Below are 13,369 nucleotides of genomic sequence, written 5' to 3'. Positions count from 1 at the left end.
TTTTACTTCACGTTGATTTGCTTGAAAACTTCTAGAATTGAGGCAGTTTGGTCGGTAGCTTGTATGGCGGTTTCGTTAATAGCTTGAATTGCTTCCCTTGATCTACCACATCATCGCATTTCGGCGGGTTTCGCACCGTCCATTCCCGTAACGCTTCTGCAAGTTGAGGAAATTTCCATCTTCCATTCGTCATCGGTTCACACTAAATCTGCTCTGATCCCTTCCAGCTTATTCAGAGTCATCCTGACATATCCGTTTACTTCTCCAAACTTTCCCATAGTTTCTAGGGATAGCATATTCGAACACAGCTTTTCATAGAAATCTAAGATCTTGTTTGGGTTGCATTAGCAGAAATATTGGACAAGATGGCGGGCGCGCCTACGCATTTCGTCCATAATGGCTTCCAAATAATATAGGAAACTGTATGGAAATTTGTAAAATTTCTAAAATATAACAATCAGGAGCTCATGGTCCCGTCTGCTCTCGATCGAGACATATTCAGTATTGATTCTGCTATTCATCAAACCTCACAGTGACTCGATAAATAAAAACAACTTACTTCCCGAGCCAGTTCTTTTGTCATTGTTCATTGACGTAAGTCGCCATACAGTTCTTCAAAATCCGTCGCAGTCGTCATCCCAAACACTCGCCTATTACAGGAAAGTGCAGCAATGAAGTCAACTGCTCTCGATCAAATTGACTGCTACTGAGTTCGAAGCGTCAAAATATCCTGTAAAATTGTTATTTCCTCCCATCAAAAAACTTCCCAACGCGCAAGAATGTCCCTTATTTTCCATGTTAAGTAAGTGACGAGACGCCATGTTAAAAACTATGACTGAAATGGTTAAACACTTGCAACGCTGATCTTCGAATCATTGGCCATATTTGTGTATGTTCTTGCTAGGAAATAAATTAGTTACCAGGTCCTTTTCGGAAGAAAAATATGCCAGGCGTTAAATGCAAATTCAGTAGTCTTGGCGCGAAAATTTAATAAAAGCAAATCAAAATTCTGACATCATGTCATCGCTCTGCCTCGAAAAATCTCAAAGATTTACTTGTAGGTCTTCTTTTCTTTTTCTTTTCATCAAATAGAAGATCTGCGGTGCTCAAATTGTGTAAGTCATGGTACGAAACACGCTTCTTTGCAGATCGAGCCGTGATCGCCGCCATATTGAATTCTCTGGATATTCTATTGTTCCGGAGTGTAATACGATGTAGCGGGCTCGAAGTGTCCTTGATTTCTGGCGATGGGTTCCACGAATCGTCGTCTTCTTCGGCTTCAAACCTATTTTCCTGAACGGTTATCCTGGGGCCGTGAACTTCCTCGACTTTCTTTTTCAACATGTCAGACGATAATTTAATATTAATCGCGTGATGATTTCCATTTATTGCGCGAAATTTTGATTTCATCGCACGATAAATCTTTTTGATCGCGCAATAAAACTGAATTTAAAAAGTGGATAGCGTGTTCTCTATGGGCCACTATCACCACTGGCTTGATGTATACTAGTTCATTCTCGCACTCACTTGTAACTCCGATCTCACAATCAATCAACGCAAATCACTAGGCACATTTCTGTACTTCCGTCACGAACTTATCAACAAATTCAATGTAACGCTTTGGTCACGACACCGTCAATTTAGCATTTTAAATTACCTTGTGCTAACTCTAGAAAGGTATAGTGAGCATTAGGAAGAATTCAATAAATGAACATGGTTCTTATAGACACTTAGTTCGCGTTTGATCACATCCTTTATCATTATAGATAAAGAAAATACGGAGTCCTTGTTTTCGGGTATTCGTTTTCGGGTCTTCGTTTTATCGGTCTTCGGTCTTTGTTTTCGGAGGTCTTTGTTTTCGCCACAAGTGGAATCAAGGTCCTGTTTCGACACGTACTCATACGTGCTATGTGGTAGCGATCTCGGATTTTGTCTCTGATGCGTGGTCCTATAGCTTTATTACAGATCCCACATACCATAGTTAATCGATTAACTATGCACATACCAAGTCACGACGCTGATGTAATTTGCATTTGTTGTATTTGTGCGTCATCTCTCGTCATATCCTTTCGATAATCGTTCCCTGAAGACGTGACTTTCAGCGGATCGTGAAGAGACCTGAGGACTGGCACAATACTTGAATGGTTCGTGTTGTCCCTCGTACTCCAACGTAGCCGATGATTGAGGTGTAGACAAATGACTTTGTGCTCGGAAACCTTCACTTTAATGAGTGGCCTTTTCCTTATTAGCCAAGCCTTGGATTTGAGATTCTTTGGAGTCAGAATGGTTTGCATTGCATAAATATATCAGAAGGCTTCTATAACAGGAAACGATCAGCGCCCTATGGTGAGTCGATTTTTAATAGTCATTTAAATAAAAATATGAAATTCGCTTGTTGCCGATCTTACTTCCACCGAGTTAAGGAGCTTGTTGTATCTACAGCTTTACAACTTGCCTTCGATTATGAAGAGCGTCTCCCATCATCTGCATGAAATTTTCTCACTTCGCTATCCGGTAATATTTCGGTAGATTTTTTTTGTAATCATGAACGGGCCTCTTAATATTAACACGGTTTCTACACTTTGGGCCGGTATTCGACACAATCATGAACGGGCCTCTTATTATGAACACGGTTTCTGCACATTGAGCCGGTTTTTACCCTTAGTTTAGCCGTTGTTCAACAAAACCGCATTCTTACCCAACGAACCTTTTATCTGAATATTTAATTTGTGAACAGTGTCAGGAAAGCTGAAAGCTAATCGTGGAGAGACATTCCTACGATTGATCTCAGAGGTCCACTGCTAGCATAAATCCATGATTTGGGTTCGGACCCGGTGAAACCATGGAGGCATGATTCTCATACAAGGTACAAAGTTTTTAAAAACGAAAAGGGCTTGGATGAGCTTCGCAAGGTTTCCATTCCACTGGGAAAAGTGGTCTCATACCGATATTGAAAGTCGATATTAGATGCGTAAATTCGCTTTGTCCTATTGACTTAATGCAAATCTTATGTCACGCAGTGATTCACCTTGAAACAGCCGAATGGCAGCCGGCATATTTCATAGAATACTCCAAGATCATGCGATTTTTTGTGCAAAGAACAAAATGTTTGTTTAAGTTGAACTAAACGGGTGCGTTCGAAAGACCTTTCATTGTTGATTAGTCACATGATCTGAAATGGGTAAACAACTGTCGCGGCCATTATAAATTGACTGCAAAGCGTAGAAATTATTCGATTATCGCTACGCCTCTTAAACGCCATGATATTTCCATAAATTCGAATTTGGATTTTCTAACCCCAAACCCTTAAGCTTCATAAGTTATACATCCATGTTATGTTTCCTCAACTGCTTATCGCATGAATATGTCCTGTTCTCCAGGAGTAAGTGGTCAGTGAAATAATTTCGTCTCGTCTCGATTTCTTGATGCGATTGTTGTCTTTCAGTTTCTTTTAAAACAGATATGGAATTTAAGAATAAACAAAGATCAATAAAATCTTGAGAGTAACATCTAGTACCAAAGTGTATTCTGAACATTTCAAAGACGAAGATGTTAAGTTTACAGACAGCCAAACTAGGAGATTGAAAGATGACTCATGTCTTTTGTTTTATGGTCATCAGTAGGCTATTTCCAAAAGAAATAGTATTTCGTTTCCAGCATGGTAATGTTAGGCATGGATGTCATATGGTCGGAAAGTTAAGGGAAAAATGATTTACTTCAATGCCTTGGAAAACTCAGGGAATTTTACTTTGAGCTAGGGAAAATTGACATCATTAAAAGAAACCAGGGAAAGTGAAATTTCCCCCTGGCTCATTCTAAAACTTCATAACTGCTATTGACTAAGATATAAATAAAACACTTTTAAAGTGATTATTGATTGTTGCAAAACATTTATGCCAGCAGTTTTGACAGTGGTAATGTCATAACTTCTAGAGGTCTTTCGTCTCCCCCTTGCCCTTCAACCTTCTGGTGTCTGCCCCAATGCCATAAAACATTTGTTCACACCCTCTCTCCTGAGTATGTGTCTTAACCAGTTCCACCTTCCTCTTCACACTTCACAGCTAATTTCATTGATCTCTGCCATTTCAGTTACTCTCTTGTTTGTCGTTCTTTGCTGCCATCTAATCCTTAGTATCTGTCTTGGGCATTGGCCTTGGGCATTGGCCTTGGCCTTGGAAACTGTTCAGCTTTCTTTCATCAGTCTTTGTGATTTTCAATGTTTCACAACCATATAGCAGGACTGGTCAGACTAAAGTCTTGAATAGGCATATCTTGGTTCTCCTTCCAGTTCCTCTGGTTACCCACACCTCCTATAGCCTCTGGGATGCACCTCATGCCTTCTGCAGCCTGTTCCTAATATCTTTCCTGCCTCCACCTTCCTAGTCTACAGTAGCTCCAAGATATGCAGACTCCTTAACATCTTCCTCTTCTTCACTATTCATCAAAATGCTCTCCCTGTTCCTAGCAAACTTAGTCCTAAGTGTCTTGCACTTTCTAGTATTAAGTTTAAGGCCTACGCTGGCTGCTTCCTCCATCAATCTCTCAGTCTTCTCACACAAGTCGTTAAACTTAGATGAAAGTAGTGTGATGTCGTCTGCAAAATCAAGATCCTCAAACACTGTTGTTAAATTCCACTGTATCCCTCTTCTCTTGTCTGCTGTTGTCTTCCTCATGATCCAATTCATGGCCAGTAATAATAAGAATTCTGAAATTACACATCCCTGCTTTACTCCCGACTTAATCTTGAACTAGTCTGATATATGTATATGTCGACTATCACTCTCACCATCTCGTGCAGAATTCCACAGCTCCCCAGGATGTTCCACAAGCTATCTCTTGACTATTGAAAGAGCAAGTTGTCAACCACTTAGTTTGTTCCCAATAAGAAAACTGACTTTTGGTGACTGATTTAAAATGCTTAAGTTAACTTAGTTAGCTATAGATTGCTCTGCTTGCCTCAAAAATCACATGCCATATTTCCTCAAATAAGCATCCACACTCTAATAAGCATCCTCTCCTTAATAAGCACCCATTGCCTAGGTCAGAATATTTAAATGAGGGCCACTCTCAAGTAAGTGCTGCCTGCCCCCCTCTCTCTTTCCTCAATATGAGGTACACAAGGAAACCTGTTTCTATCACCACTTAATTGAAACATTTCAAGCTTCATTTACAACAGAATAAGTTCAATTTAATAATTGCTCAATAAGCACCCTCTCCATTAAGCAGCCTCCCTCCAGTAAGCACCCCCCTTCAATAAGCACCCCCCTTCAATAAGCACCCCCCTTCAATAAGCACTCCCCTTCAATAAGCACCCTCCCTCCAATAAGGAGCTTCCCATCAATAGGCACCCTCCCTCCAATATGCTCTCCTCCTCTTATCCAAAATTTTAGATAGGTGCTTGGGCACTCTTACAAGAAAATAGAGTAATCTTAAAACTCCAAACAAATATGCTTCCTGTCATCTTTTTACTTGGTTTATCAATAACAGTGACACTAATCTATTAAATGGAATACAACTTATAATTTATACACTATTTAATTGAGATACAATATCAGAATTTCATTATGGATACATATTTTTGCATTTACTTACCTTTCCATAACGCTGTTATGTATTTATCAAAGAATAGTAAATGATTCTTAGTTTTAAGGTATTGTAATTGTAGTTATACCTGTTGCTGAAAAGTCCATCTAGGGGACTGTCGGTAAAGTTCTCTCTTTTCTACTGATGTAACATCAGACTATTGAGATACTTCAACCTGTTGATGAAAGATTGGTTAAAGAAAAACCAAATAATTTATTTCAATTGGTGTTAATCTTTTTTCCAAGATGGAATGTCATCTTTATCATTTTATAAAGAGGGAATTTTATTGTGGCAGACAGCCCCCTGTCCTTAAAAAAGGCATTTCTTCCCAACAAATATGGAAATCAGAAACCTCATGTGTAAAGCACCTGTGTCTTGCAGACACTTACAAATTGATCAGGAAAACTCTTACCTAAAAACCAAGGAGAGGAAAGAAGAAAATCCCCAAAGGTTTTAAAGGTCTTGCTGCCCAGCTTATGATTATGAGTCATTCAAGCTGATTCAGAGACATGCAAGATCCTCCTTAAGGGAAAATTTCTTGTTGTGGATGAACTGAGTGACCTGCTCTCATGGATTCATCCCTGACTCGAGACATCAGTGAGTTTATATGTATCATAACCACTAACTCAAACTGGGTTTGGCTGAGCAAAGATTGTGTCCGGGAGTCCTGGAACTGTCATGGTCAATAGCAGCTTATATAAAAATGTCAGTGCAATGGCCATCAATCATGCATGTCACATGATACTTAACAATTGCGCTACGGTTATTTTTTCAAGGTGAAAGAGTGCAGAAGCAAACCAACTCGTGTGATTGTGGCTTGTTTGCACCAGCATCTGTTAAAGATTTTTGTCATGGTATTGACCCAACAACCTAGTGATATGACCAAGAATTATATGTAGGCAATATGAAAACTACCTGGAATTAAGGGATAGCAATATAATAATATTAAAAACTTTATTTTAGTGTCAGAAAAGATAGAATTTTTCCAGATTTAATTTTCTAATAGTCCTCCTAGAGCCAGCTAATGAGTCTGAATCAATTCCTTCCCATGCCCATACATGTGAAGATGCAGCAGTATGCCTTTTTGTGGAAATCTAATACATTACAATTCTTTAAAATCAATCTTCACAGTTTTTTTAGCCATGCATATAAGTTTTACTCAGCGTTGTGAATTGCGATTATATAAACTTAACTACCACGGTTGGGTCGGGTCATTTGTATGGATTTCCAGAGAAAAGAATTTTTTAGAGGTACCGTTCATGAACAAGATCAACCGAAACCGGGACGACAGAAAGCCAACAGAACAAACATTTGCTGACATGTCATATTCGAAATATCGCTAAATCTAAAAGACAACAAATTAATCAGTTTAAAATTGCCAGAAGCTGGCCGACATGCTTTTCTTCGTTTACGTTCAACCCGCATTACCAACAATCCAAGAAAAGATGACGGATATCGCTCATTATGCAAGCTTTTCGGGCCCTTTAAAAATGGCTCCCGCTTAGTAAGGCTTGTGTGAGATCATAACTTTTAAGCTGGGTAACAGCGTTCATGATAACTTAGTGAAAAAAATGGTGTTCAAGCAATGATAATCGAACCTCAATACAAGCTAATACACTAACCGTTACCAACATGTAAGGTATCTTTCGAGGTTTCATACGGGGAAATAACTCCTGATAACTACAATAATCTCCCATATGTTCCCTGTAAATTTTTATCAAGTGCCACCACAAATCCTTCGATCTCTGCTTGAGTAACAAACGAGTCCAAAAAGTGGTCTTTGCATTCTCCCTTCGAAGGTTTTCCTCTCGTAACAGCCTGTTTTTGGATCAATTTCCCATAGTTTGGAACAGGGAATTTTCCTCCTAAAACTGCCTACTTTTCCTCTATTAAGTATGAGCAGGGGAGACAATTATTAAGCTTTAAGTACGCCGAAATTCTCGCACAAATCCAAGCAAAAGAACACCCAAAAGAAGGAAATCTGTTCGCCATTTTGAAAAATGTAACCAGGCCTGTAATCAGAGCAGGAAAAAAATAATTAAAAAAAATAATAATAAATTAAAAAAATAAAATAAATAAATAGACTCAAGATGGGTAGGGAAGAAGCGGTAAAAGAATTCAACTTTTATGTAATTTGTTGGGAAGTAAAAACGTATTTGTAACGACATTTCGTTCCAAATATGACAAGTAAGTAAACTGAATGCTCCATATGGAAGATAGAAAAACAAAGAAATATGTTCATTCACTATCAGCTGAAGAAAATCCATTTAATTGGGCATTATCGTTATGAACCGTGAACGCTTGACACTACGGCCCACCATTTTGGATGCATCTGAGCATACGTCAGCGAGTTTCCGCTGGATTGCCTCTTAAAATATCGTGGGAGCAAAACGTTACCTGTTACCACGCCCTGGTCTTAGTAATTCCGTTTCCAATAATTTGTTTTACAATCCCCATTTGGAGCGAGACACAGTTTGCTTGTTTTCTTGGGAGACGTTATTACTAATGAAAATTATGGTTTTCTTGATGTTTTATTGTCGGACATTAGTTCTAGCTGATGCCATTCTAATCGCTTCTAGGTGGAACCTTGACAGAAAGAATCTTTAACTTAGCAAGTGGGACGTCTAGCTTCACGCAATCAGTACTCGACGCTGGGTATGTTTCGTAAGCTCAGGTATTTTACCATAGTTCTTCTTTCAAAAATAATCACGTATCGTTGGAGGCTTTTAACTGTTGGAGTTATTTTGGCCACGTCGGTCTTAGGTATTTTTCTAAGCTTCCGTCAAACTCCGCATCTCAGACAGTCTGGACCTAGTCGCGAATGTAAAACTTGGAAAGAATCTCTACAGCACAAAACTACTCTGATAACAAAGACTCCATGTGCAAGGAACTACTTTCTTCTCATCCTAGTTTCATCTGCACCTGCAAACCAAGGTAGAAGAAATCATATTCGTCAAACCTGGGGCACTGATAACAACGTGTCTCCAATGTGGAAGACATACTTTCTGATTGCGCAAACAGAGAATCAAACACATTCAGATTTTGTCCATAACGAAGACAAAGTCTATGGCGACATAATTCGCGCCGACTATTACGAGAATTACTGGAAACAGAGTTTTAAGGTTATGATGGCCTTTGAGTGGGCATCGCGATATTGCAACTTCTCGTACCTCCTAAAGACAGATGATGACATATTGGTCAGTATCGAAGACTTTATTCAATTTTTGCAGAAGAAATCAACTCCAAAAAAAGAACTTTTCCTAGGAAAACTTCATCACAACCCTATCGTACGTCGAGAGGGGAAATGGAACGTGAGTTACGAAGAGTACAACCACACTCACTATCCAGATTTCTGTAGTGGGGCCGGCTTTGTTATGACCTATGACGTTATCGAGTGCATTGTTCCCTTGTTCGACGTGATTAAGCCGTATAGGATGGATGATGTGTATGTAGGAATGCTTGCCCATGCATCTGGCGTGATAGCAGAGGATCATGTTGGGTTCTTTATGCCAATTGATGATTATGACGACTGCATATTTAAACCAAATGTTCTTCTGCAGCACAGAGCGACTGGACAGTGTTTAAATAAATTACTTCGTATTCACAGTAAGGACTTTCTGTATGGCATAAAATTGGGTTCATTTTTTTGATAATTTGTCGATTTAGTTAATCATTATTTTACTAGAAAAGAACATATAGGTACAAAGTATTTGGTAACAGCTGTATTGGCAGACGATCGTGTGTCTTGTAGAACGAGCGATTGGAGCAATTTTAGGGTCTATATCCACCAGACCATGGGTAATCTTAGAGAACGGTAACATATCTAAGTACTCATGCCAGTAGCTGATGGGTAGTAAGGAAAAGGCTTTCAGCCGTTGTTCATAACTCTGGCATGTCAGTCAGTAATTGGCCATCTCGACACAAACCCTAATTATCTTTTGTATTCAAGCACAAGTGGCACTAAATTGATCGGAATTCATTGTAAGGTAGACTTTCAAATGAGAACTTAAATTAATTACGAGTAACGTTTGTTTTTGTGCACGAAAATGCACAGAATACAAATTGTCAGAACGTTCAGTCAGTAACGCTGGAGAATTGAAGACTTTCGAAAAATTAGGTTTTCATGACGTATCACCCAAAGCTGCGTATTAAAAAGTATTTATATAATAAGCTCATTTATGCACGCATTCTGATTGGTTCTCACTTATGATCTATTGGAGGACAGACGTATAGATGACGTCATCATTAAAACTTTTTAAAATTCTTTATTATATAAAACAAATAGATTCCAAGTTACCGTGCGTCTGTTCAGTAATAGATCACAGAGGACTTCAAAATGTGGTAAGAACATCAGTGACACACTCGGCTGCGCCTCGTGTGCCACTTTTTTGTTCTTAGCACATTTTTACGTCATCTGTGATCTATTACTGAACAGACGCACGGTAACTTGAAATCTATTTGTTAAATAGTAAGTTGCAGTATTCTATGATTATACCACAAAGGCTGATTGAATTGCTCTCGAAATTTGTGGATACTAGCAAAGGTTCATGATAATTGACCTTCCCACTATTGAAAATATTGCTTGTGGAGAGAAATAGAGAATAAGAATGAAGTACGTTCATTTGCTTAGAGAAAGACGAAACCATAAATGAATGAATCACAGACTGGTTGATGTGTTGATTCTATTTATGAATATTTCTGGCAGTTTTTTTTCCTCATCAAGAGTATAAACTTGTGTCGATGTTATACAAACACATTGTTGATCATGCAAACAAAACTCACGATCAAATCAAGATGACAGGCATTCCCTCAACTTTAGTATCAAAGAGACATGTTCGTAGTTTCAGCTTTTTGAAATATTGAACAGGATAACTAATTGCAAAAATTTGGTCGGTCGTCTGCAGACGCGCCAAGGAGGCAGCTCCGAATCAATCCAAAGCAGCTCTGTGATTAACTTTTTAGCTTAAACAGTCGAACATCTTTCCAAACCGTAAGGTACTGTTACTGTCCTAAAAAAGAGAATAGATTGTCTTAGATAATGCACATTTGCGGGGAAGTTAAACCTTAATTTCAACGTTCACACGAACTTTTAGCCTTCTTGTGTTTGTCTATCCCATTCTTAGCCCACTCTGCTTTCCCCTCCTTTTCTTTAAAACAAGAAATAATATTTGTAGCATGCGTAGTCACTGACTTTTCTAAAGTTTTGCTTGTGTACGAAATGGCCTCTTTGTTGCCGCATTAAGAAAAAGCTTCTGTGGTTGCCAAGTTCACAAAAAGAATCACGTCATGTACTACAAACTATGAACAGATTCCTTTTGAGCAAAAAGCAGTTCTTGTATCGTTTCAAAGTTAAGGTTTAAGTTTGGCATGTTCATGCACGACACCTCCCTACTCCCAGGCACAGTGACCAATTTCCTTTCCCCCCCTCCCCCCCCTCCATTTCACCGATTTTGGACTGTCGCCTTCCCAGAAAAGCGATATTATAAGGAAGTGAAAACAATTTTCGTATGTGATTTCACTTGGTTTGTTATTCCTATCTTCGTTCTCTGCTCACTGCAAATGAAAGCTTGTTTTGGATTGGTTTAGGAAAGCGGGAATCAGGAATTTTTTAAAAACCATCTATTTTTAACAAAGGCGACTCCTTGTGCCTCGGCCAGTTTCCGTTTTCAATCCTCCAATTCAGGGAAAACCCAATGATAAGAACTACGTAGGAAGGTATATGGTAAGTGCTCTTTGTGTTTTGATTATGACAGAAAAAATTTAAGAAAAAACCCGAAAATTTGACAAAATCATGCATCGTGACGAAAACATGACCAGAATATCTCTTCCGCCGGAAATTTCCTTCTTTGTTACTTCCAGAAGAAATTAAAGGCTTGAAGGAGACTTAAGTTGATGTGATCTTCTGGTTTGAATACTTCTTTCCGAAACCAAAATGATTGCAGGCAGGTTTTGTAGAACTGAAGATGTAGAACACACCATCTGTAAGGTTTAAATGATAGCCATAGCAAAGAGAACCAATCCATCTTTGACAGTTTCCTCTGCAGCAAAGCAGAATTCTTTCATTCCAAGGTCGTTTGGCTACATGATAAACTCGTGTTTCACTTTTATTTTTTCTGTTAAAACTGATTTCATCTGTGATTTATCGATAAAAATACTTTGTACACAAAGCAAAACTAACCTTGGTAAAAAATTCGTTCAATTTCTTATTAATTGCATGCTGCTCCCAGAGTTCGTAACGCGGCGTAATGAATGGTTTCGCCAATTTCTTAATTAATAATATACATAGAAACATTACTCAGTTCTGATTGGTTAAGATGAATGCAGTTTTCAAGTAATTCAGTGCAGAAGAGGGTTAACTCGGTGCAAAGAAAGTAACAATTCTGATCGGTCAATAATCAAAGAAAGTCACAGATAGCCAATCAAATGCGAGCCTTGGATGTCGCAACAAAATTTGAACGTTTGAAAATTTGCGAGCGAAACAATGGCCGGCGTTTTAAGTTGGTTTTCTTTCGCCACTACAGCTGAAAAACAGCTCAAATGACGAAAACACTGTAAAAAGCACTGCTTTTGGTTGTCGGTTTGGAAAAAGTGGTGTTTAGAGAAGGGAATTGCCAAGGAAATCGAAAATTACGAGCCGACCCAGCTTAACACTTTGCTCGAGCGATCCAACGCCGAAATTAAAAACAAACATGGTTAAACCTCGAAAACGACGATTCCATTTCATCGAAAGTGCGTCGGACATAGACTGAACAATTCCTTGTTCATATTTCATCACGCTATTTTGTATAGGTAAGCACATGAATTTTCTCGTGCAATTTGGAATAAACAAGCAATTGTTAATGTTTTCAAAGACTACAAATTGTTTTAACACATTTTGTTAGTCTTTAAAAAAATTTATATTACTCGAGCTTATTTATTCCAAATTGCACTCGAAATCATGTGATTACCTATACAAAATAGCGTGATGAAATATGCAAAGGTCTCAGAGGGACTGATGTTTGCCTGAATGAAATAAAAAAGTAACCTCATAATTTCTTTATTGTGCCAGCAGATTTACATCTTTATCGCCCATAATGCTTTTTTTCTGAACAAAACCTTTAAGCTGTCACAAAAGTAGCGGCGACCGTCAAGAAAGGACAACGAAAAGATAAAACTGCCCTTTTGCGAAGGCTCGTTGAAAGGCAGCCTCATAATTAAACAAGGAGAACATTGAGTTAAGCTGAAACTCTTTCTTCGCCGGAAATTTAAGTATATTTATGTCATAATGATGAGAAGTAAGAGAACTTTGATCGTCCTTGAAAGTGTATCATATATTGCTACTTGTCAAGGTCTAATGGGGTCGCAGCCAGTAAACGCGAACCCAGTCACCTGCTTTAGACCGCTGTCCATCTGTACAGCTGGGAACATTTTATATATCACTTGGGAAAGAGAGCGAGCAAATATTTGGTGAGTAGCAATAAAGTTTTGATTTCAAAGCTGACAAGCGTAATGTACATTTTCTCTAATATATTTTTACAGAGGAATACTTTTTTCTTGCTGAAGCATAGCTTCTATCTAAATACTAATTTATCTCATAAAAGATGCAAACTTGCATATATTACACTCTACATTTAAAAAAAATTATAATAAATGTTTTTTAGTTAACGTTGACTAAAAAAAGACAGTAACACCAGCCATTTATTTCATGTCACCTTAGCCTCATAAAATGCTAAAATACTCGTGAAATTCTTAGGGAAACTGATTGATGCTGAATCCAAGCAAGTACAAATTTCAAAATGCCACGAAT

General features: G+C 38.3%; 1 protein-coding gene across 2 annotated transcripts; it reads left to right on the top strand.

Moving 5' to 3' along the window:
• Nucleotides 1-1,843: 1,843 nt before the first annotated feature.
• Nucleotides 1,844-10,247, top strand: LOC113664139 (beta-1,3-galactosyltransferase 5). 2 transcript variants are annotated; one of them, XM_089200924.1, is made up of 3 exons: nucleotides 1,988-2,346; nucleotides 2,738-2,866; nucleotides 8,163-10,247. In XM_089200924.1, exon 3 carries the CDS (start codon nucleotides 8,241-8,243, stop codon nucleotides 9,231-9,233), a length of 993 nt encoding a protein of 330 aa, XP_089057050.1. In that variant the 5' UTR covers nucleotides 1,988-2,346; nucleotides 2,738-2,866; nucleotides 8,163-8,240; the 3' UTR covers nucleotides 9,234-10,247. The 2 variants fall into 2 exon arrangements, with proteins under 2 accessions (XP_089057049.1, XP_089057050.1); XM_089200923.1 differs by lacking the exon at nucleotides 2,738-2,866 and having other exon boundaries at nucleotides 1,844-2,346.
• Nucleotides 10,248-13,369: the final 3,122 nt, after the last annotated feature.

The sequence above is a fragment of the Pocillopora damicornis genome, chromosome 3 (genome assembly GCF_964200805.1).
Source record: "Pocillopora damicornis chromosome 3, jaPocDami1.2, whole genome shotgun sequence".
Classification (NCBI taxonomy): domain Eukaryota; kingdom Metazoa; phylum Cnidaria; class Anthozoa; order Scleractinia; family Pocilloporidae; genus Pocillopora; species Pocillopora damicornis.
The sequence above is the reverse complement of the archived record's forward strand: the minus strand, read 5'-3'. Positions and strand labels throughout refer to the sequence as shown.